This window comes from Grampus griseus (assembly GCF_964374135.1).
Source record: "Grampus griseus genome assembly, chromosome: 4".
NCBI lineage: Eukaryota > Metazoa > Chordata > Mammalia > Artiodactyla > Delphinidae > Grampus > Grampus griseus.
This window is the reverse complement of record NC_138997.1, coordinates 144,023,923-144,048,457: the sequence shown is the minus strand read 5'-3', so window position 1 is coordinate 144,048,457 and position 24,535 is coordinate 144,023,923. Positions and strand designations below refer to the sequence as shown.

Below are 24,535 nucleotides of genomic sequence, written 5' to 3'. Positions count from 1 at the left end.
GTGCAGTCGCACTCAGACTCTCAAGAGCTAGAAAGGGGGGCTTCCCTGGTGGCGCAGTGGTTGAGAATCCGCCTGCCAATGCAGGGGACACGGGTTCGAGCCCTGGTCTGGGAGGATCCCACATGCCGCGGAGCGGCTGGGCCCGTGAGCCACAACTACTGAGCCTCCGCGTCTGGAGCCTGTGCTCCGCAACAAGAGGGCCGCAACAGTGAGAGGCCCGTGCACCACGGTGAAGAGTGGCCCCCGCTTGCCACAACTGGAGAAAGCCCTCGCACAGAAACGAAGACCCAACACAGCCAGAAATAAATTTAAAAGAAAAAAAAAAGAGCTAGAAAGGAAATTCTGTGACAATTGGCAAGTGAAGAGTGCTGCATAAAGAAATGCAAAGGCCCCTGGTCAGGAGACACCGCAGGGAGAAGCAGACGAGGCGAGCCTCCTGCCAGGAGGGGCCGCCATGCGTGGGGCACAGCGCGCAGTTCTGCAGGGGAGGGAGGCAGAGTGACCGAGTGGACAGACTGCCTGTAGACCCACAGACACACAGACACGGGGCTCGGACACGTGGCCAGTGACAGGAGGGGCCTCAGAACCCTGGAGACGAGAGCCATATTTCCCTGGGGTGACTGAGCTCCTTGTGAGAAGCATGAAACTAGACTCTCACGTAACACCACAAATTTTTATTGATTATCAATCTGAATATGACCCCAAAATAAAGCGGGCCCTGCTCACCACAACTAGAGGGGGCCCGCACACAGCAGCGAAGACCCAACGCAGCCCAAAATAAGTAAATAAATTTATTAAAAAGAAAAGTAATAAAAACAATTCCATTAGCAATGCTGACAAAAACATAAAAATCTATGACTATATTGTTAATAGATGTGCAAGTCTGTTTTACCTAAGACTATAGAATTGTTGAGAGAAACCTGAAACGGCCTAAACAAACAGAGATACACCACGTTCATGGGCTCAGCACTGCTATGAGATCAGTTTTCCCGAACACTGGATTCGGTGCAATCCCAAACAAAATGCAAATAGGCTTTTTTGAACGAATTTACCGGCTCACTCTAAAGTTTATATGGAAATGGCAAAAGGCCTGGAACAGACAAAACAATTCTGCAAAAGGAGAACAACTTTAGAGGACTCACCCTGCTTGCTTCCAAGGTCTATATAATCCAGACAGTACGGTACTGACAGGAGAAGTGACATGTGGACCCATGGAATGGAATAGACAGTCCAGAAATAGACCCATATATGGTCAAGTGAGTTTTTGACAAAGTTGCAAAGATTATTCAGTGAAGAAAGGATAGCCTTTTCACAAGCGGTACTAAAACAATGAGATATTGCTACGCAAATGCACAAACAAACTCATAAATGTCTTCCCTAACCTCACACCTTATACAAAGCTCAGTAACAGACCTAATGGAAAAGCTAACATTATACAACTTCTAGAAGAAAGCAGAAAAGAAAATCTTGGTGACCTTGACCTAGGCAAAGATTCCTTACACAGGTGACAAAAAGCATGAGCCTTAAAAGAAAAACTGATACACTGGACTTCATCAACAAAAAACTTGTTCTTCAAAAGACACTGTTAAAGAAAAAAGAAAGAAAAGGCAAGACTGTGAGAATATATTTGCAGACGATACGTCTGATAAGCTCTTATAACCGGAATACATAATGAACTCAAGGACAAGAACACAAACCACCTGATTTTAAAAACAGAAGCTCTGAATAGACATTTTACCAGAGAAGAGACATAGGTGGCAAGTAAGGACCTGAAAAGACGTGCCTGCTCTTACAAAGAGCGATCAACACGCTCGGCCGTTAGGGTGCAGACTGAGCTCACAAAGCGGGACCACCAGGCGCCCACACGATGTCTACGATGAGAAAGACCAAGCATGTGCTCGGAAGCTGGGGGGGACCCAGGACCCTCGCCCGTGGCCGGCAGGACGGCGGGGGTGTAGCCGCTTGGGACGGCAGTTGGACAGTTTCCTATAATTAAACGTGCACCTCCACCGCAGTCCCACTCCTCGGCACCTACCCAGAGAAATGGAGACGCAGTGGGAATGGCATGTGCAGCCCAATCTGTAACAGCCCCAAAAGAGAGGCCCCTCAACGCCCGTCAGGAGGTGAACGGACACACGAAGGCTGGTCCGCCCACCCGAGGGCACTGATGCTCTCGGCAGTGTGGAGGAATCGCAAAACCTTTACGCTGAGTGAAAACGCCAGGCACAAATCCTATGACTTCACTTATGTCGGCAGAAGTACAAATCCGTGTATGGCGACCGCAAACACGCCAGCGTTGCCCGGGGCCCAGGGCAGGTGGGGGGCTGCGGGTGGCCAAGAGGCCGTGCAACAGTCAGAACCCAGGGAAACGCACTTTACCCAGGCAGTGCTCACCCGGCGTCAATCACATCACACCCAAACTGATCTAAAGCCCTAACAAACGGGCAATGAGACGTGTGATACAGGCCGTCTTCCCCGGTCGTCACCCGGCCAGATCCAAGTAATGAAAAGATGACCAAACCCGTAACTTTACAAGTTTGAGTTTTAGAAACATGTCCCTGATTAACCCTTAAGTTGAAGGGGAAATAAAACTGAAATTGTAAAAACTCTAGAAAGCAAAGAAAAATAAGCACTTTCTGTCTAAACTGGGATCCACGGCTAAACTGGGATCCATGTGGCTAAACTGGGATCCACGGCTAAGCTGGGATCCATGTGGCTAAACTGGGATCCACGGCTAAGCTGGGATCCGCGGCTAAGCTGGGATCCACGGCTAAGCTGGGATCCGCGGCTAAAACTGTTTCTGGAGGAAAAGTTATAGCCTTTAATTTTAAAGAAGAAAAAGAGAAAGTTTAGGAACTTCATTATTACCTTTAAAAAATTGTTTTGGAGGGTCTACTGAATTTCATAAGGAGAAAAATTAAGGGGTATTACACTATAAAAGGAGATATCAAATTCTCTCTCCGCACCCACCTCTTTTGCTGGTGACATGACCATATACCTAAAAAACTCATGACACTCCAGTGAAAACCAAACAGAACCAATGATGGAATGTGGCAGAATGACTAAGTGCAATATTTATAGATAAATAATTTTTAAAATTTGCCTCATACTACCAATAACAAGCTAGAAACATAAATGGAAACAATGGTCCATTTACGATAATTATAAATGTAGAAAATTGGAATACGTTTAACAAAGAGACCTATGGCACCTGCACGTAGAAAATATCTCCTTAAATGTGATGGCTTTGCACAGACTCTTGAGCTTCCTGACGGGCTGGCTCAGTGTCATGAAGATGCCAGTCCCTCCAAAGTTAATATACGATTGTACACAACCTGGGTTACGCTTCCAACGGAAACTCCAATGATTCTTTCTTTTTTCTTTTTTGGGGGTTTAGATAAAGTTAGGGTTCACGTGGCAGAATAAATGCCAGAGGAGATCTGATCCAGGTGCCTTACGGATGGGAAATGGCATCCCTGCTGTGGGTCCTGGAAACACCTGGAGAGTAACAGTGAGAAGATCATTGACTGGAGATGTTGTTTCTTTTAAATTTTTTTTTAAATTATTTTATTTATTTATTTTTGGCTGTGTTGGGTCTTCATTGCTGTGCACAGGCTTTCTCTATTTGCGGCGAGCGGGAGTTACTCTTTGTTGCTGTGTGCGGGCTTCTCATTGCGGTGGCTTCTCTTGTTGCGGAGCACGGGCTCTAGGTGCGTGGGCTTCAGTAGTTGTGGCACATGGGCTCAGTAGTTGTGGCCCGCGGGCTCTAGAGCACAGGCTCAGTAGCTGTGGCACATGGGCTTAGCTGCTCCACGGCATGTGGGATCTTCCCAGACCAGGGCTTGAACCCGTGTCCTGTGCACTGGCAGGTGGATTCTTAACCACTGCGCCACCGGGGAAGCCCTGGAGATGTTTTAAATGCGACCATGTCTATTGCTGGGGAGCCCAGGAAGGTGCCCCCGGAGTCTGGCGGGGGTGTGCTCCCAGTGGGCTGGGCCGCAGTCACACTCAAGCGCATTCAGAATCCACTCACCCACCCACCCTGCCGGCCCCTCCCTACATCCATCCCAATGAACCACACCCGTCCCTGGAGGAGCCGGTGCTGAGGCCGCTGACTTGGCCTGTTTGTTTCGGTTGCAGCCCCTGCAAATGGCTGGAGACGAGCTGACCTCTAGGGCACAGGACCACGTGGCCACGATGCCCCCATGTCCGGGAGTCCCAGGCGGCCGCGGGCGGGAGGTTCCACCATACGCTACGAGGGCCAAGTGCAGACAAGGAGAAAAAATCCCTGTGTACGTTTTTATGATTATCTAAAGACAGAAAACAGATTGGCAGGTTACAAACCAGGTTCATGCCAAACCTAGATCCTAAAAACCACAGCCCGTGTTTTTTTCAGACTCATGGAACGTTCACAAAGAGCAATCGAATGTTCGTCCACAGCCTGAAGAGGCTCCCCTCACAGTCATCATCATGGCCATCACTTAAAACCCAAACAAACCAAAACCAACCCAGGGAACAAGTGTCGGCCAGGATGTGGAGAAACTGGAGGCCTGTGCACTGCTGGTGGGAACTTAAAATGGTGCAGCTGCGTGGAAAGCAGTATGGAGGTTCCTCAAAAAATTAAATATAGAATTACTATAGGATCCAGCAAATCCACTTTGGGGTATAAACTCAAAAGAACTGAAAGCAGGAACACTGAGAGAATTGAAAGGAGATGTATGTACCCCGTGCTCACAGCAGCAGCATCACAATAACCCAAATGCCCACCGACAGATGACGGATAAACAAAATGTGGTCCATCCATACGATGGAATACCATGCAGCCTTTAAAAGGAACGCAATTCTGACACACGCTACAATGCGGTGAACTTTAAAAATATCATGCGAAATGAAACAAGCCAGACACAACAGGACAAATACTGTACGATTCCACTTACATGAGGTCCCTAAAGTAGGCAAAATCAGAGAGACAGAAAGTGGATGGTGGGAGCCGGGGGCGGTCAGTGCTTCACGGGGACAGAGCCTCAGTTTGCGAAGACTGAAAAGTTCTGGAAACGGATGTTGACGGCTGCACAGCAACGTGAATGTACTTAATGCCACTGAACTGTACACTTAAGAATAGTTAAGGGACTTCCCTGGTGGCGCAGTGGTTAAGAATCCGCCTGCCAGTGCAGGGGACATGGGTTCGAGCCCTGGTCCGGGAAGATCCCACATGCCGTGGAGCAACTAAGCCTGTGCACCACGACTACCGAGCCTGCGCTCTAGAGCCCATGCTCTGCAACAAGAGAAGCCACCACAATGAGAAGCCCGCGCATGGCAACGAAGAGTCGCCCCTGCTCGCCGCAACTAGAGGAAGCCCACGCACAGCAACGAAGCCCAATGCAGCCCCACTCCCCCCAAAAATAGCTAAAATAGTTAAAACGGCAAGTTTTATGTCATGTACGTTTTATCACAATAAGAAAAGAGAAAATTTAAATCAATTTATAATCCCATGTCTCAAAAAAAACATGTCAGGCTGCAGAGACAACCTCAACATGTTTTCAAAGTAGGAATGAGACCGAGTGTCTGATGGCGTCAGGAAAGCAGACAGCACGACAAACAGGGAAACTGGGAACAAAAGCCCTCCTCCCAACCCTACAGACGTGAAGTTTCTCTTATGCGTTAGAAAACACGAGTGAAACTACAGTCGCTGCATTTCTGGGAGCTTGAGTACCATGCGATGCAAGATCTAGTGAGATCTTCGGGGCAGCCAGCCTGCAAAACCCCTGGGGCCCGGGCCTCACACCTGGGCTCCGGCCTGTGGTGGGGGGGCAGGGGGAGGCGAGCTCAGCCGACAGCAAGGGCACCGCCCCAAAGCTTCAAACTCCGTGGACGTGGACAGGCACCTGCTCGGGTCGAGGGGACGGAAAAGGGCACAAAGATATGCGAATTCAGGAAAAAGTGAGGGAGAAACATCTGCATTAGACGTTAGATGTTAGAATGATCAAGTAACATCTTTACACTCTATCCATACACTTGAAAACCTGCGTGAAGTAGATTTTCTAAAAAATGTTGTCAAAAACTCAGAACTGAGCCTAAGAATTCGCAGATGCATTCTTTCAAACAGTCAAGAAACAGATAATTCTTACGATATTTAGAATGTTCTTGGAAGGGAGGAAAAGAAGGAAATCCTCCCGGTTATTTCTGTGAAATCAGCACAAGAAGATGCCAAAACTCGGCTGGGGCGGGCCAGGCTCCCACGGAAACAGCAGTGCCAAATGCTAAGCCAGAGATGGGACTGAAGGTTGGCATTTCTTACAGAATTCTACAGAAAAGGTTCATTTTAGGGATGCAAAGGTGGCCCGATCAGAAAGCAGTTATGTGCCGACGCTGTTGGGGGCCCCCAGCCCGCCTGGTGCGGCAGGGACCGTGTGCCTGTTCCCAGCCCCCGCCCAGGGTCCCGCACGGCCTCTCCCTTCCTCTCCTGTGGAGGGTGTTGAGCTGAGGGGGCCGCCCCGCAGGCACGAGGGCAGGGGCTGAAGCTCTAGCTGGCCCCGGCCCGCCTGGAAACCGGCCTCAGGCACCGTGGTCCACACACTTGACCATCCCAACGGCAGGCGTCCTCGGTAACACAACCCATCTTAAAGCCGCTTAATGGAGGCGTAGCGGCCATGGTATAAATCACGCAATTAGACAAACGTGCACGTCCGTGAAGCCACCACCGCAGTCAGGACACTGGGCACATCCGTCCCCCCGAGGTTCCTGGTGGCCCCGTGTAATTCCTCCCACCAAACCACGTGCAGACGACCGCTGACCTCCTTTCTGTGCCTGCAGGTCACTCCCCAGAATCTTATATAAACACAGTCACAGCACAGGCGGCCATCGCGGGACGGGGCTGGCTGTTCACCGAGGTGGTGCTTTGCTGAGTGCCCACCGTTCCTTCCCCTTCAGGGCTGAGAGGGTGGGCACCGAGGGTGTGTCCGGTCACCGGTAACGGACGCGGGGTTGCTTCCAGTTTGGTCTTTGTGGATAAGGCCGCGCAGACAGTCTTGTGTGTGCGCCTGCCTCATTTGTCGTGCGGGGATACCCACGAGTGGGCACCGAGTTGTGTGGCAAACCGAGGTTCCACTTTTCAGGAACTGCCAACTGTTCTCCAAAGTAGTTGTGCCGTTTTAAACTCCCAGCAGCGCGTACGGGGCCCCATTGCTCCGCGTTCCCGCCAGCACGTGCTCCCAGGTGCCCCTGAAGTTCTAACCGCCACGGCAGGGCGAGGCAGCCGCTGCCTTTCTCTCCTAACAGGGATGTGAAGCATCTTTTTATGTGCTTAGTAGCTATTTTTATATCTTTTTTGACAGAATCCCTATTCAAATCGTTTGCACACTTTCAAAAATGCACTTTTTATTTTAGAACAATCTTAGATTTACAGAACAATTATGAAGAGAGGCAGTACAGAGAGTTCCCACGTGCCCCGCAAACACGTAACGTTAGAGTAGCGCAACTGTCACAGTCGAGGAGCCCACGTCAAGAACGTTGTTACTAACCGATTTCCACAGTGTCTGCCTGCGGTTCCCTCTCTGTTCCGGGATCCCATCCAGGGACCGTATACATCAGTCGTCACATCTCCTTAGGCGCCTCTGGGATGCGACAATTTCTCAGACTTTCCTTGTTTGATGACCTGGCCAGCTTTGACGAGCGCTTTGCGGGAATTTTGTTTGTCTCTCAATTAGGATTTGTCTGATGTTTTTCTCTTGATTCGACTGGGTGATGGGTTTGGGGAGGAGGACCCCAGGGGAGGCAGTGCCCTTCCCATCCCTTCCCATCCCATCTAGGTCATGCTCTCGTTGTGACCTGCCACCTCGATCTCCCAATTTGAGCTGAGGGCTATGGTCCACCTCCTTGAGCTCCTGCCCATTTCTTTCTTTCTCTTTTTTTCTTTAAAGTCATGTGCATGAGATATATATATATATATATTTAATAGATTTTATTCATTTATTTATTGGCTGCATTGGGTCTTCGTTGCTGCACGTGGGCTTCCTCTAGCTGCGGTCAGCAGGGGCTACCCTTCGTTGCGGTGCACGGGCTTCTCATTGCGGTGGCTTCTCTCGTTGCAGAGCACGGGCTCTAGGTGCGCAGGCTTCAGTAGTTGTGGCATGCGGGCTCAGTAGTTGTGGCTCGAGGGCTCTAGAGCACAGGCTCAGTAGTTGTGGCACACGGGCTTAGTTGCTCCGTGGCATGTGGGATCTTCCCGGACCGGGGCTTGAACCCGTGTCCCCCACATTGGCAGGCGGATTGTTAACCACTGCACCACTAGGGAAGCCCCTTCTGCCCATTTCTTGATTGGGTTGTTGATCTTATTATTGAATGGTAATTGGTATTCTGGATACAAGTCCAATTTTATTAATCTTCTTAACTAACTTTGTTCATCCCCACCCCCATTTCATTAATTTCTATTTTGATCTTTATTTCCTTTCTTCTACTTATTTTGGGTTTTGTTTGATTTTCTTTTCCTAGTTTCAGATGTTAGAAGTTGAAGTTAAGGGACTTTCCTGGTGGTCCAGTGGCTGGGACTCCGCACTCCTAGTGCAGGGGGCCTGGGTTCAATCCTTGGTCGGGGAACTAGATCCCACACGCCACAACTAAGACCCGACACAGCCAAATAAAATATAAATAAATAAATATTTTTAAGAAAAGAAGTTGAAGTTCATCATTTGAGACTTTTCTTCATTTCTATTGAGGTGTTTAGTGATATAAATTTCCCTCTAAACATGACTTTCCTGAATCCCACAAATTACCGTTTTTTAATTTCCATTCAGTTTACAATAATTTCTAATTTCCGTCTTAATCCCTTCTTGGCCCCATGGGTTGTTTAGTTTCCAAATATTGGGGGGATTTCCCAGATATCTTTCTGTTGTGTGCTTCTTGTTTCGTCCCAGTGTGGACAGAAAACACATTCTGCATGGCTGGAATCATCTACGTTTATTGAGACTGGTTTTGTGGCCAAGAAGAAGGTCTATGTGGGTAAGTGCTCTGTGAGTGTCATCTGAAGTGTCTGCAAGAAGAAGGTCTATCTGGGTGGATGCTCTGTGAGCTGTGAGTGTCAGTCATCTGAAGTGTCTGCAAGAAGAAGGTCTATCTGGGTGGATGCTCTGTGAGCTGTGAGTGTCATCTGAAGTGTCTGCAAGAAGAAGGTCTATCTGGGTGGATGCTCTGTGAGCTGTGAGTGTCATCTGAAGTGTCTGTAGAGTCAGTCGGCCAGGCCGGTTGGCAGTCTGCTCAGGTCTGTGCGTCCTGAGCGTCGCCACCCGAACCTGCAGGTTGTCTGTTTCTCTTCTAAGTTCTGCCGGTCCTGCCTCACACGTCTTGAAGCTCAGTTATTACTCGTAGAAATGGTCGGGACTGTGGTGTCCTCTTGATTAACGGCTCCTTTCTCACGGGGATAGGGCCGTCTTCACCCTTGGTCACAACCTTTGCTCTGAAATCTCTGTCTGACACTGATGTGGCCCCTCCAGGCTTCTTTTGATTAATATTAACATGGCTTCTCTTTTTCCATCTTTTTATTTTTCCCTTATTTGTGCCTTCATATTTCAGGGGGGTTCCCTATAGGCCTCATAGAGTTGGGTCTTGATTTTCTACCCAATCCAGCATCTCCGCCTTTTACGAGAAGGCTCCCAAGAGGAAGAGCAGAAGAAGCCACAGATCACCAGGCATCCCTGAGAATAAGAAGAAGGGACGACCTCGGTTGTGGGGAAAAGTATCCTGACTAAACATGGCTCTGCTCCCACCTAACAAAGCTTAAAGACAAGAAAGGAAAGAATCAAACTGTCCCTAAATAAGCTGATCGCATACTGAGCAAAGTGCGTATATTTAGGAAAACAGAAATGCCAGCAGCGACCGGGCGAACGAACTCACAATGTGTGGCGTCCAGTGCAAATGTTCCAGGCGTGCAGAGAAGCGGGAAAACACAGCGTAACGAGGAAGGACCGACAGCGCTGACTACATACACACGCACGGCGAGAGTATCTAGAACATCACAGAGTTAAATGGCAAACGGCAAGCGTGGAACGGTAAATAACAGAACATTCACCTAAAACGTAGAAATCATGATAATGGCAAATACTGGGTGTTCAAAAATTTTGCTGAGTGAATGGAAGATGCTAAATCACACTGTTGTCCCCAAAATGTAATTAAAACTGAGACCAACTTTCTCCACCCATCGGCAACAGTTTGACAAAACCCATGTTGGGGAGCGTGTGTGCGATCTGCACGATGGAGCCTGGCCGCGGCATATTTTAGCGAGATCTACTTAGAGGGCAGTTTGGAAACGTGTGGCAGATTAGCCGTGCACATCCTTCTGCCGTATCGTATTCACGTCAACAAAGACATCGCGCGCTATTAATACCATGTATAAAATAGATAACCAATGAGGACCTACTGTATAGCTCAGCGAGCTCTACGCAGTGCTCTGCGCTGACCTAAATGGGAAGGAAATCCAAAAAAGAGGGGATAAGGACTTCCCTGCTGGCGCAGTGACTAAGAATCCGCCTGCCAGCAGGGGACATGGGTTCGATCCCTGGTCCGGGAAGATCCCACACTCTGCGGAGCAGCTAAGCCCGTGCACCACAACTACTGACCCTGTGCGCCACAACTACTGAAGTCCGCGCGCCTAGAGCCTGTGCTCCACAACAAGAGAAGCCACCGCAACGAGAAGCCCACGCACCGCAAGGAAGAGTAGCCCCCTCTCGCCACAACTAGAGAAAGCCCGCGCGCAGCAACAAAGACCCAACGCAGCCAAAAATAAAGACATAAAATAAAGAAATTTTTTTAAAAAGAGGGGATATATGTATACGTATGGCTGATTCACTTTGCTGTACGGCAGAAACTAATGCAACACTGTAAAGCAACTACACTCCAATAAAAATTAATTAAAAAAACCCAAAACACGAGGATATCGTGGTTTCCTGAAGGCCACCCTCTGCGGCCACAGCACTGCCGCCTGAGCACAAGGACACGCCTGAAAGACAAGGCTCCTGCTTGACTTCTGTCCCATGCGCCACCTCTTGAGGCCTCACGTTTACTGTTTATGGACCTGGGTTTTGTTTCTCTGTTTCCGACACTAGAATGTATGCTTCATCAGATGCAGACTCTCCGTCTGTGTGTCTGGCTTATGGTTAAGAACTCAATAAATATATATTGATTGACAGGATGTAAGTGCAGGAATGCCCAGTGCAACACTGTTTATGAGTGTAAACAGGCTGGATGTGTGATGCACAACATTCGGTACTGGTTAAGTCAATGGTAGTGAATTCATTCAAGTGCAATGACAGGCATCTTAATACCAGATGTCCCGATGTCAGGCGTCCTAACACCAGGCGTCCTAACCCCAGGCATCCTAATAATACCAGACATCCTAACTCCAGGCAGCCCAACACTAGACGCTGCAATACTACTTACCCTAATACCGAGCATCCTAACCAGCTGTCCTAATACCAGATGCCGTAATACCACTTGTCCTAATGTCACCGTACCTCGTTTTTCTGCGATTTGCTTTGTGGTCCTTTACAGATACTGTGTTTTTCACAGACTGAAGGTCTGTGGCAACCCCGCGTCAAGCAAGACTGTTGGCGCCATGTTTTCGATAGCATGTACTCACTTCATGTCTCTTGTCACATTCTGGTAATTCTCACAATGTTTCACACCCTCTACCAGCAAAAAAGATTATGACTCACTGAAGGCTCAGATGATGGTTAGCATTTTTTAGCAGTAAAATTTTTTAATCAAGATATGTACACTTGATGTATCTTTCTTTAGACATAATGCTATTGCACACTTAACAGACGACACTGTAGTGTAAACACATCTTTTATTTGTACTGGGAGACCAAAACATTCCCACGGCTCACTTTATTACGACACTCTTTATTGCGGTGGTCTGCCACCAAACCCGCAATATCTCTGAGGTCTGCCTGCACTGGTCTTCTCGACACCCGGCGGGCTCACTCCAGCTAACCCTGTGCTCCATGTCCTAATTCCAGGAGGTCTAACAGCTGATGGTACCGAGCTCTAGTGAAACATGCTGGATCGAACGCACGTGCTTATCTAAACCGCTTTCCACAGCCCCGCTAAAACTGGAGCGAGGAAATGTGAAAGTATAATTCCACGAGGACAAACAGACAGGAGAGGAGAGAACAAGGTGGCCGAGGTATCCAATTTGGGGAAATGGAGAGTAGACGTGCAGGGGGCACCCAAGCAAGAACAGGGGGAGAGACCGCTGCACAGCTCACGTGCAGGCAGAACCCAGGCCGACTCTGGTATCAGAGGCGCTAGGTCCTGGGGGAGGGGCTGAGGTCTGCACGAGGGGCACCTGCGCTCCACGCCCTGGGGACCCACCACCCAAGGGGCAAGGGGGAATCAAAAACCCATTTCGCTGGAGAAACTGAACCAGAGCCCCTCCAGGCTCAGACCAGTCTCAGGCACTGTGGGGGCAGAGGTGACGCATCCACCTACAGACAGGGGTCAAGGGGCTCTCTGTTTCCCGAAACTGGGGACCTCGCCAAGCCCCCACCCACTGCCCTGCTCACGAAACCCACCATCCAGCCACGCAGAATCTGTTTCTGGAGAAATGGAGCCACGCCTCCCAACAAGACCGAAAGATGCTACCATCTGGGGCTCTCCAAACATAAAAGCCAGCTTCCCACGTGTTTCTCCCACAGGTAAGCCAGAAGTCCCCCACAGCAGGCAGGACCTCAGCCAGGCTTTCAGAACTCACCCGGAGAGCCCCCAGCATGAAGGCGGCACCCAGACAGGCAAGGGTGCTCAGAGGAGACAGTACAAGGGCCAGGGGAACCCTTGAAAGGGAGGGCGTTCAGAATGCATGGAAGAGATTTTGGAAGTTAAAAATGTAAATGCAGAAATGAAAAGTTCAGCTGAAGAGTTAGAAAATGAAATGAAGGAAATATCCCAGGAAGTAGAACAAAAGATAAGGAGATGAACAACGGGAAAGAAAACAGAAGGACACAGAGAATCAGAGCAGAGCGGCCCAGAGCTGAGAGGGTCAGGTGAGGGCTCAGCAAGCAGGCAGCCAGAGCCCTGTCCCCGGGCCGAGGAAGTGCACCCGCAGGGGGTGAAAGAAGACCCACAGCAAGGTCCTGAGAGTTTGAAATTTCAAAATGCCAAGTCAAAGAGGAAACTGTAAAAGCCTCCAGAGAGAAAAGCAAACTGGTCATGTAGAAAGTACTGGAAGTGAGAGCAGCATGTGACTTAATAGCAACTTTAGAACCTGCAAGACAACTGAAAAGAGGCTTCAAAATTCCAAGGAGGAAGTTCTTTAAAATCTACAACTTTATACCCAGCCCAACTGGCAGCTATGCCCCAAGGCAGAATAGACTCCATGGCCCTCCCGCGCACCCTCTGTTGGAAAGTTCCCAAAGGCCCAGCAGGAGAGGAGAGAGGAGAGGGGCCTCTTCCGTCAGGCGGGGACAGCGCACAGTGCTGATGGGGTGGAATGTGCCCGCGTCCAGACACGTTAACTCAGGGCAAACCACAGGTTCAGGAGCAAAGAGCGTCGTCAAGGCGCCTGTTGCCGAGGGGACATGGGGGGAGGGGCAGGAGGTCTGTCCCAGCTCAGGGCCCCCACCCATTCCAGGAGACCAGCGGAGTGTCTGAGATGATCCACGAGCGCATTACTGAGGAACAGCGGGGACGCGTCCACAAGGACCGCTCCTTGCTGGTACTTTCCGTTCCAACGGGCTCCTTGGGTCTGGATTCGAGTTATACCTGCAGCCCCACCTCTGCCAGGAGGATGGGAGGAAGGTGGGCAAATATTTACAAACTGTTCCTGGAACTTGGAGTTAAGTCTGTACTGATTCTGTAGCTCATCACCCAAAGGGCGAGTTTCGTCTAAACCTGTCTACACAGCAGACAGAAACTTCCCTGAAACACGCACTGTTCAAAGGGCTGCTGTCAGGAAATGACGCTGTCCCGCGTTTTCTGTCTAAAGCTGTTTTAAGCCACAGTCACCGTGGCAGGCTGATCCTCGGCCCCCAGCTTTGGCACAGCCAGCTGAGCCCCGAGCCAGTTCTAATAAATGGACAGCGTAAAGAACTTTGCAGAGTCTTTTAAAATTAGAAACAGGTCTGAAGGCATTTCTCCTGGAAAAAAATAATATTATTTCACATAAGTAATGAGTGATTCTAGCAAATGAGTTTGAAAGCAACGTGGTGTCTCAATTTTCCATATCACTTCTTTATGTTTTCTGTATTATTGCAATTCCTTACAATGAACATTTATTAGTTTCATGGTAGGAAAAAAAAAACCCACTTTCATGTTAAAAAATAAACGTGGATAAATACCTCATCAAATTGAATGCAAAGATAAAAATATGTCTATGGGGGCTTCCCTGGTGGCGCAGTGGTTGAGAGTCCGCCTGCCGATGCAGGGGACGCGGGTTCGTGCCCCGGTCCGGGAAGATCCCACATGCCGCGGGGCGGCTGGGCCCGTGAGCCACGGCCACTGAGCCTGCGCGTCCGGAGCCTGTGCTCCGCAACGGGAGAGGCCACAGCAGTGAGAGGCCCGCGTGCCGCAAAAAAAAAAAAGTTTATGTATTAAGAAAACATCGACGGTAATACCAAGCCTCCAGATCGGAATCACAAAGAACAGAGGCGGGTGTGGGTGAAGGCCGGACAGAGGAGCTCACAGAACCGCCGGAAGGACTTGGCGAGAGCTCGAAACACACAGTGTCGCCCGTGACGGCAACAATTAGAGCTTGAATAATGTTTTCAAAGGGCGTGCGGGTTCCAAAACACTGCAGAAGGTTTTTAAAAAGAAAATTTAGTCCATGTATTAAGATTAAATACGTGAACTAGCAAGGAAGCATTTAAAAAAGGTGAAAGTCAAGGTGACACAAGTTAGATCAGATGTTAATTGTGATGATACACATTCAACAGTTAATGTTCTTGCACAGCGAAGCCCCTCAAAGACGCCCCCCCCCCCGCTGCCCTGTGGAGGTGCTTGGCCTGAGGGGCCTGTGGCCGGGGTCCGCGGGCACCGCCTGCCTGGCCTGCGTCGGAGTCTCCTCGACACCCCGGGCCAAGGAGTAGACCAGCGTCCAAGGGGCAGCCAAACCTGTCTCGCCACCATCCACTGTCCATCATCCACCGCCCCGGGGCCCGGCTTCCAAACGCCTGTCCAGCCGCACTCCCACCCGCTGGCCAAGCTCCGAAGGGACCGGAGGCGGGCGAGTGGACTTTCTGCCTCATCCTAGCCGGCAGACAGAGCCCACCCCCTCCGGAGCGTCTCTGCCCAGCCCTCGGGGAGGGGAGGCCCAAGGCATGGGCCCTGTCTCACCCTGCTGACCACCATGCTCTGGCCCCAGGCCTGGCAGCCTCGCCTCCTGAAGCCGGCCCAGGGGCACGGCCGGGGGGCTGGCCGGCTGGCTGGTCACGTGGAAGGCCCCCGCTCTAGTCTTGACTAAATCAGACCCCTGCCCGCTCTGCCTGCATCTTCTGTGATGCTCCTCCTGCTTCTGTGGCCTGGAAAACCTCTTTTGCTGGTCTTGGGCACCGGTCAGATGTTCCACACCCGTCGGGGAGAGGCCCCAGGCCGCCGCTGTCCCTGCCCGCTGAGCCAGGTGCCAGGTGGCACGTCTGGTCTTGGCTTCAGGAGGGGACACGTGGAGACAGAGGCGAGATGAAAATGCCGATTAGCGAGTCCAAACAGAACCAGGATCTGAGACAGGTGGCGCGGCCTCCGGCTTCCTCGCGCCTGGACCCCAGCTCCCCTGCGCTCACCCGCTGCCCAGTCTGCCGGGGGAGGGCCTGGGCCCTGAGGCCACCTGGGGCGGGAGCAGAAGCTCACGAGCTGCTGCCCCCCAGCAGCCCCTCCTAGCCACCTCCACGCAGGCCTGGTGCCAGGCGCACAGACCCCCTTGACCACAGCCCGATGCACAGCTGCGGTGGGACAGCGAAGCAGGGGGCCATCGGGGTGCTACTGTGTGGGGCCTCAGGGACCCGGCCGCGTCTGCTCCTGTGCAGGGCGGACCCCGCCAGCAGGGTGTTGGCAGACAGCAGCCCGTGGGCCAGGCGCAGAGCAGACCCATTTCCAGAGGCTTCCTTCTGAAGGACGCTAAGTGCAAGGTGGTCCTCGGCCCCAAACACCCTCCGGGGCCCGAGGCTGGCAGCTTGCTGGGGCTCCGCCCTCAGCTTCTGTTAAACTGTTTCTGTCCTCCCTGCTTCCTCCTCCCGCCCGCGGCCCTTGCACTTCTTCCTCCCCCAAGAGGCCCTGCACCTGTGGCCTTCCCGCCAGCTCTTGGGCCGCAGGGGCCCAGAGGGTAAAGGCAGACGCCCGGGGCTGAGGCGGCCGGGGGCGCACGCGGTGGCCAGCACCCTCCTGGTGAAGCCCACCTCCCAGCCGAGGAAGCAGAGCTCAGCAGGCAGTTCTGATGTTTCCACTCGGACACGGCCACGGCTTTCCCCGGGGAATGTCAGGAGCGGCCATTAGCACCAAAGGATGCAGCCCTGGGGCTGCTCCGGCCAGCTGCCCGACCCCAGGAGTCCTCGACCTTCTGAGGCTCAGTCTGCACTGGCACCCAGCACCCAGCACCCAGCACTCAGCACCCAGAACTAGCAGTCAGAATCCAACGCACAGCACCCGCAGCACTCAGCAGGCAGCACCCTCAGAACTCGGCACCCAGTACCCTAAGCCTCCCACTGGCCCCCAAGGACACTACAGCTCATGGTCTAGTCCAGGGGACCAAAAGGGACCCACGGGGCCGCCCCCCTAAGAAGCAGCCGGAGGTCCTGACTGACCCCGGCGGGGCGAGAGAAGCCACGTTCTGCCCTGTCCAGGAGACGAGAAAAGTGCGGGCAAAGCTGGAAAGCTGATCTGCACGGAGCCCAGAGCACAGGCAGAGGCCAGGAGGAGGCTCCGGACGGACCCCAGCCAGAGCCCCCGCCCCCCGCCCAGACAGGATCCGGGGCTCTGAGCAGTCGGCAGCCAACGGCAGGAGCCTCGGAAGGACCCCGTTCTCCTCTCCTCTGCCACGAGGGGCAGGAGCCCTGAGGGGGCCGCCTTAGGGAGGGGCCGCTTGCAGCTGCCGGGAGCCCCCTCCCCTGATCCGTCTTGAGCTGGGTTTGGGTTCACGAGGCTGAGGTCTCTGAAACTTGTCAGCACTGGGATTTGCCTGGACTTGATGCTGGCTCTGAGGTTTTCATTCGGTCCCTGCCCACTCTGTAAAATGTCCCAGCATCAAATGCAGGGCGACCCGGAGCCAGCCCGGCAGCCTCCCATGTCAGCACAAGGTTCCTGAGAGCTCGTCACGCAGGAACTATTCAAACACGCGCTTTAATCCCAACCAGAAGTCCTCGCCAACCAAGGCAAAAAAGAAATGACTTCATGCGCTGAAGCGCGTTATATGCAGTTTACTCCCTGGTTGGGGCTAAAGCGTTTCCAACTGAGTGGCGGCTGAACCACCAGGAGTGCCCTCTCCCGAGGGAAGGGCTGTCCAGGGCTTCGGGAGAACAGGCAGTTTTCTCTACGAGACAAGGGGTAAGAAGCGTCTTCACTGAGCCCCATGAAGTAAGCCAGCACTTTCTCGATCCAACATGGCATCTGGGCAGCCCATTCTGAGTGAAAATTGGTATTTTATCTTCAAGTATTTGCCAGCCACCTGTGGAGGAGGAGCCCGGCTCTCAAGAGCGAGCAGGGGAAGGAGGAGGCACCTCTGCCCTCTGAGAGCTCGTGGTCCGGGGCTCCTGCACCTAGAAACCCAGGTTTCCCAAGCTGATGCAAGCTGCCTTGTTTGGAGGGTGATGTGCCTCCTTGGCCCTCACCTTCCCAGACCTTCCTGCCCATGACACATAAATGGAAACCATCTACGAGATTCCACAGACACACTCGCCAAGCAGACAAAGGGATTGTCTCCTTCGTCCTCCCCTGACTGTACGTGACGCCGGAGCAGCAGCAGCCACTTTGCGGCGGCGAGGAGCAAGCGGAACGCTCCACTAGGATGACCGTAGCACAATGAGAGCCAGAGCCAGGTCCCTGATGGTACCGCTGAGCAGCTGAACCACTTCCTGACACCTCATCATGTGAAAAAAACAAACCGATTCAAATCACTCTCTGTCTGGTTCTCTGTAATCTGAGTCAAAAGCATTCTCCCCAGTGCAGAATTCTAGAGTTTCCCTCCCAATCTGCTCCTTTCCCTGCAGTACAGCTCACCTTGTGACGCTCAGCCTACCCGATGCCAGAAAGCCTGGCCTCCCCCGGCCTGTGTCCCAGCAGAGCAGCCCTGGGCATGTGGGAGGCCCCTGATAAGCAGAGTGAGCCCTGAAACAGACAGACAGGGCGGGGGAGCCTGTGCGGCCAGCTCAGGCCTCAGGACCTGGGTCTGGGACAGGATGGGGACGCCCGGCCTCGCCCTCGATGTAGAGTCCCATGGGCGGACACCGGGGGCCGGGACAGGACTGCCTCTGCGGCCCTGACCTGAGGTCCTAGGAGGCGAGGCAAGGGAGGGTCGGGGCAGAAGCACGTCTGACCGGCAGAGACCTCGGGAGCCCCGGTTCTGGGCCCCCCAAACGCAGCTGCACACAGGCCTCAGCTGGGCGCTGCAGAGTTGGCAGCAGGGAAGAGGAAAGAGGCCCCCAACAGCCCAGAGGCGGGGGAGGTGCTGGCCCCGAGGGGGGCTCCCCTGCCCAGGGCTCCTGGCTCACAGAGGGCACTGCCCTCCCTTCTCCTGGATCTGGTCCCTGTGGCCCCTAAACATCTGGGAACTGATCCCCACGAGACCCCCTAGGTGTCCCGGCCAAGAGCGCACAGCCCACCACCAGCAAGGTGTGGAGGCCCCCGGCCCAGGCTCTCCCCGGGGGGTGTCAGTAGAGCACCTTCCCTCCCTCCACGCAGGTCTGGGTGCTGGAGCTCCTGCCGCCCACACACGCGCAGACGTGCCGGCCTCAGGACAGCGGCTGGTCGTTCCCTCGCCCTCCCCACGCACCAGGCACGGGCCCCCTGCCCTCCCGCTTCTGGAGAGAGGGCAGCCTCTCAGCCGCGCCCAGGTCAGCCTCCCCGCCCGCAGGACGGGCCCAGGGCCGACTCTCCGCAGGACACCATCCACACTGACCGAGCCCCTGGGTGTGGCCAGGCAGACCTGAGCTTAGGCTTGGGCACTGGGCTGCCCTCCAAGCCCGTCCCAGCCCCTACAGCCCCTGGACCTTTGCGTGTACTGGGTCCCAGTCCGTCCACTCCTCCTTGGAGCCCACCTCGGACATGCCCTCCTCCAGGAAACCCTCCCCTCCCCCTCACCAGCCCGGAGGACCTAAGCGTGTTCCAGACACAGAACACGCCACACTGAGCGGAACAATGGGACAGACAGCTACGAACCGGGTCACTTGGGCCAAAATAGACACACTGCTCCTGATTTAGTCTGGCGAGCGTCTACAGGGACCATGCCACCCCGCCAACTGCCCACGCTCCTGTCCACGAGGCAAATATAGCTCCGGGGCCATCGCCACTTCCTGGTCTGGGGGGAAGACAGTTTCTTCAAATTACACCCTGGAGGACCCTGAGTCCCAGATCTGTGCAGACGCGGCGGAGCGCCTGGCCCTGGCTCAAGGCCACTTTGCCGCAGACAAGCTCCCAAGCATCACGTGACCGTGCGTCAATGTTTTCTTCTCTTGGGGACGGAACGCTGGCTCAGTTAAACGTCAGGGTGTGTTGATGGACCTCAGGAGGCCCAACACCTGTCAAGTCCTCCAGGACGTTTCTCTCGGGGAGAACAAGTTTGCCCATAGCTGTTCACTTTCCTCGACCACTTGGCCTCAGAAGAATGCTCCCTGGCCAGCCCTGAGTGCCCCCAGCTCCCCGGCCTCAGGGCAGGCGCCGACAGAGCCACCTCCCAGGGATCACGTCTTCTGAGTCTGAAGGAACCCAGGCGCCCCGTCAGTCCACGGAGAACTCAGGCCCTAAGAGCAGACACTCCAGGGGCCCCGCCCGGTCCCACGCGGGCTGCGTCGAGAGAGGGAGAGAGAGAGGTGGGCCCTGAGCAGAGCCCTCCAGTGTCCACTCCAGGGGCCCAGAGGCCGGGCGTCCGCGCAGACCCTGCCATCTCACCGTCCCTTCCTCTGTGGCCCACGCCACCCACCTGCCCTCAGAGGAGCAGCTCGAAGCCGGGAGTCTGCGTGAAGTCAGGGTTTGGGGCCGCTGGCCTTGCTGAGACGTGACAGGCAGGACAGCTGATGTGTCAGCACCTGAGTCCCCCTGTTCACCACCCACAGCCGGGCCGCGGCCAGCCCCCGCCCCCATGCCCTTAGCTTGCAGCCCACCTGCCGGCCCCTCCCAGCGGCCCTCCCCGGCCTGCCCGCACTGCCCCCCGCGGCCCCTCGTCACCACGACGTGACACCTCCGCATCAGCCCCCACTTCCCTTCCCTCCAGCAGTAGGTGCCCCGAGGTCTGTGCCGGCTCCCACGTGACCTGTGGTCCCCAGAGAGGTGGGCTCTGTGTCCGACCAGACAGGCCAGTGGAGGAGAGGGCCCTCAGCAGGGCCCCGTGGCAGCCACAGCGGCAGAGTCAGAAGCCCGCCGGCAGGGCAGGGGCCCCCGTACGGGCCGAGCTGCAGACACGGGGCAGGCAGGTGCCTACAGAGGGTCACGGGCAGGGCTCGCCTGGGACTCACGGCCATCCAAGTGTGAACTGGCTCTCCCTGACCCCGCGCGTTCCCGTTTGTCCCGCAGCACCGGCACACAGCCGGCTTGCCCACGGCCCAGCCCTGCCTCGTGGTGCCCAGATCGTACAGACAAGCAGGATGGACGGGACAGAGGCTGTTGGAAGAGCAGAGGCCAGATGACTGAGGGAGTGAGAGGCGTGTGTGCCCCGGACAAGCCCCGTCAGCCCTCCCCAGAACGCTCCGCGCTCAAGGGTGCTGGAGGGGGGGTGAACACGTCAGGGCCAGACAGGTGGGGGCCAGAGGTGTGGAGGGCGTGCACCTGTCCACGGCCCTGCAGGTCCCAGGCAGGTCCCAGACTGGGCTCCTCCTAAGAGCCCCAGAGTGGACAAGGCTGGGCAGACACAGGCATGCGTCTGGGGGGCTGTGGGCGCCCCGTCTGTCTGTCTGTGTGATGTGGGAATCCTGAGTCCTGCAGCTGCTCTCCCCACCAGGCAGTCACCTGGAAACCTCTGCCCCAACAAAGGGCCTGCCTGAGAGGCAGGGCCAGGCAGATGGCCCGGCCTAATTAGGCCACATGGAGTCTCGTCCCCAGCGCGGCAAGGCCTGCCCGGGGCTCCCTCCAGGCCTGTCTCTCCCCTCATTTCCGCTGTGAGCCTTGCTCTGAGTGTGCGTGTGTGTGGATGTGTCTCTGCTTCTGGCCCTGACTCTATTTCTCAGTTTGTTTCTAATACATCCCTGTCTCTGTGTGCCTCTCTGTCTGCCTGTCTGTTTGTCTCTGTCTGTGTATGTCTATGTCTGTCACTGTCTGTCTCCCTGTGTCTGTTTCTCTGTCTCTCTGTTTGTCTGTCTCTCTCTGTCTCCCTCTCTGTCTGTTTCTCCCTGTCTGTCCCTCTATGTCTCTCTGTGTCAATCTGTCTCTGTCTACATCTCTTTGTCTGTCCCTCTGTCTGTCTCTCTGTCCTGCATTTATACTTCCTGACCTGATTCCCCGGGTTCCCCAGTCTCCGTCTCGGCCACCCTGTCTTTTCCATGTTTTCCTCGGCTGTCCTGTTCTGAGCCTCCAAGCCCCCAGCCGCCTTCCCTGCCTGATCCCCGCAGCCTGGCTCCCGCTGCCCTGCTCCTGCATCCACCTCCCTCCAGTCCCGTTTCCCCACATCTCTGTGACTCCAGTGTCCGAGGCATTTCCCTTCGTCTTTTTCTCGGTCTGTCTCTGGCCGTATCCCCTCTGAGTTAGCCTGTCTCTGGACGGCGTCCGGGGTTCGTCCCGCCTCCGTGTCCGGGGCTCTGGCCCCTCTTGGAATCATCTCCTGGTCTCCGTCTGTCTGTCTCTCACCCACACTCATCCCGAGAGACCAAAATGACTCCCACCAGGGGGAGAGAAAACACGGCACCAGAAAGCAAGGCCTCACCTGGAGCAGCCCCTGCCCCCAGCAGCACTGGGGTGCGAACGGGGTGGGAGTTCGGGGGAACGCCGGGTCTGGGGCCCCAGGGAGTAGCTGCTGCCCGAGGGGCCTCCGCTGGCGGCGCCCAGGCTCCCACGTCACTGGTGAAGCCGCCCTGTCACTGCCGCAGGAGAAACTTTGGGCTGACACGGAACAAAGGGAATCCAGGCAGGCAATTACCCAGCTGATTTCAGCCACGCAGACAGCGAAATCAGATATTTCCGTTTCTTGCAAGCCCACCTCGGGGCCCGAATTAGCCACCTGATTAATTATCTGTAACAGCCTGGGACCGGCTGCGTGGAACCTGGGTCCCTCCTGGTGCCTCCTGCTGCTTTTGTCCCTGAATCACGTTCCAGTGACGTAACCATTATGATTAGACGCAACCCGCAGCCTACCCTTGACCATGAAGTCTCAGGAAATGTGGCCCCGGGCCAGGCCCAGACGTCTTTCCATTTAATCTGTGTTGAGTGGAAATGCAGTCACTCTCCAGGAGACAAGCCCACCCGCGGGGTTCCTGTCCTGGGCACGGTGGCACTGGCCCCTCTATCCTGCCCCTCGTTCCTAGCACCAGAGCCCCCATGGTGCCCCACCTCTGGTGAAAAGCTCCCCATCACTCCTGCCAAGAGGTGGCCCTGTCATGCATCACATGACACGTGCCCGGCTGTGAAAGGCGTCAGGTCAGGGTGTGACCCACAGAGGCCACGTATGATCCCGGGGTGGTCCCGTCACACGAGGAAGACATCTCTAATGGCAGAATCAGGCAGCGGCCGCCGGCTCCCATCACAGGGAGCTCCCAGAGCTGGCGCTGCACCAGGGGAGCCAGGGTGCACAGGGCCGGCCCCGTGGGCCAGGCTGACCAGGATGCAACTGTGCCAGTGCGGACCTCGATCCGCTCCCCCGCCCACCTCCTGGGCCAGGGTCTCAGCTCACTGTCCTACATCATCTTCCTCTCCTGGGCCAGGCTCTCCGGCTGTGCTGATGGCCTTGACCCAAGGAGGCACAGGATTCCTTTCAAAAGCAGCAGCAGGGCTGGAAGGGGGGTCCCCTCGCCCAACACACAAAGAGGCTGCACTGCCTTCACGGGGGCGGGGAGGTGGGGACGCAGGTGGGTACACACAAGCTACCTGCCTGTGCACGCTGGGGCCCCTCCCTCGTGACACTGCAAAGTCCTCGCTGGAGGCCACAGGTCCAGCTCTGCTCCTTACCCCCACTCTGCCTGCTGTGGCCACTCTGCGGCCTCCTGCACCCCTGCGCATCAGAAGCAAAGTCCCCGTGGGGGGCCACCGGATCTGACCAGTGGGATTGACCCCTGGTGCGCCCTGGGGTGTCCTCCCAAGGCCGACAGAGGTACTGTTGCTCAGGGCCACCTGGGGGGCTCCGCCCGGACACAGTGCACTGGCATGCATCCTCCCCCACCCCCAAAGCTGGCCAGGGGATTCAGGACGCACCGCCTTTGGCCCCTCCCTGTTCGTCCCCCCGCCCCAGCCCCCATCCCCGGTCCAGAGGGAGCCTGTAGGTGTGATTGCGGGGACTGTGTGGTGAAGTCCAACGGTGATCACGTGCTGCGTGAGACCCCGTGTGTCTGCGTGCTGCTGGGTGTGCAGGGTGCCCCCCTCTCCCTACCTCCCAGGGCCTGTTTCATCACGAACTCCATGGTGATGGCTTTGAGTTCTCAGCGGCTCCTCGGAGGGTCACAGCTCACATGCGAATGTGGCCAGGAGTTCTCTGCTTGGGGAGAGGAAATGGTCACAGGTCACCAACGGGGCTGGGGGAGGACTTCTTCCTTGTCCCCTCCCAACTTCCCCTAGAAGCAGGTCTGGGGTGTGAGAAAGCATCATTCGTGGTCCCCCCAACACCTGGAGGCTGGACTTCAACATGGGACAGGCACCTGGGTCTGGGAAGGTCCCTGCAAAGTGGTCTCTCTGGGCCCCTGGGGTTTGTGAAGCCGGCGTCCGGCTGCTACTGCAGGGATGGGAGCATGCAGCTCCGAGGAGAAGCTGCCTTTGAGAAGTGGGGGCAGGCCCAGGGGCGTTTGGAGGTGACTGGCTCTGCTGCCTCCCTGGTGGAGCCCTGGGCCATGGGCGCGGAGACCCATCTAAAGGATGGGAAAGGTCAGTGTGGGTGGGACCTGGGTGGGAGCTCCCTTTGGCTTCGGATGGAAGTCTTGGGAGACCAGGTTTCACCCAGGGGAGAAGCCAGCACCCACTGCCCCCTGCACACAGCAGAGACTGGGGTGGAAGGGAGAAACTGCAGGGGCCCCAGCCTTCGGGAACAAATGAAATGGGGGGCAGACCACCCCTCCCCCTGCATCTGCATGGGTGGGGACCTCCAGGGTCCAGGCCAGCTGCAAGTCTGGTGAGGAGGTGCTTCCTGCAAAATCAGCAGCTGCGGTGCCCCCACCCCCCACCCCCTGTCTGGTGAGGTCTCTCCTGGCAAGGAAACCCAGGTCCCTGGAGATCCA

The 24,535-nt window shown here is 55.1% G+C and overlaps 1 protein-coding gene across 1 annotated transcript in view; it reads right to left on the bottom strand.

The window, feature by feature from the left end:
* Window positions 1-23,728, bottom strand: part of CPLX1 (complexin 1) — a gene marked incomplete at both ends in the record, with an annotated part of 34,361 nt that extends 10,633 nt beyond the window's left edge. The window contains one exon of the mRNA XM_082653147.1: window positions 23,698-23,728. Within this exon, the coding sequence (XP_082509273.1) occupies window positions 23,698-23,728 (31 nt within the window). The remainder of the gene's footprint in view (window positions 1-23,697) is intronic.
* Window positions 23,729-24,535: the final 807 nt, after the last annotated feature.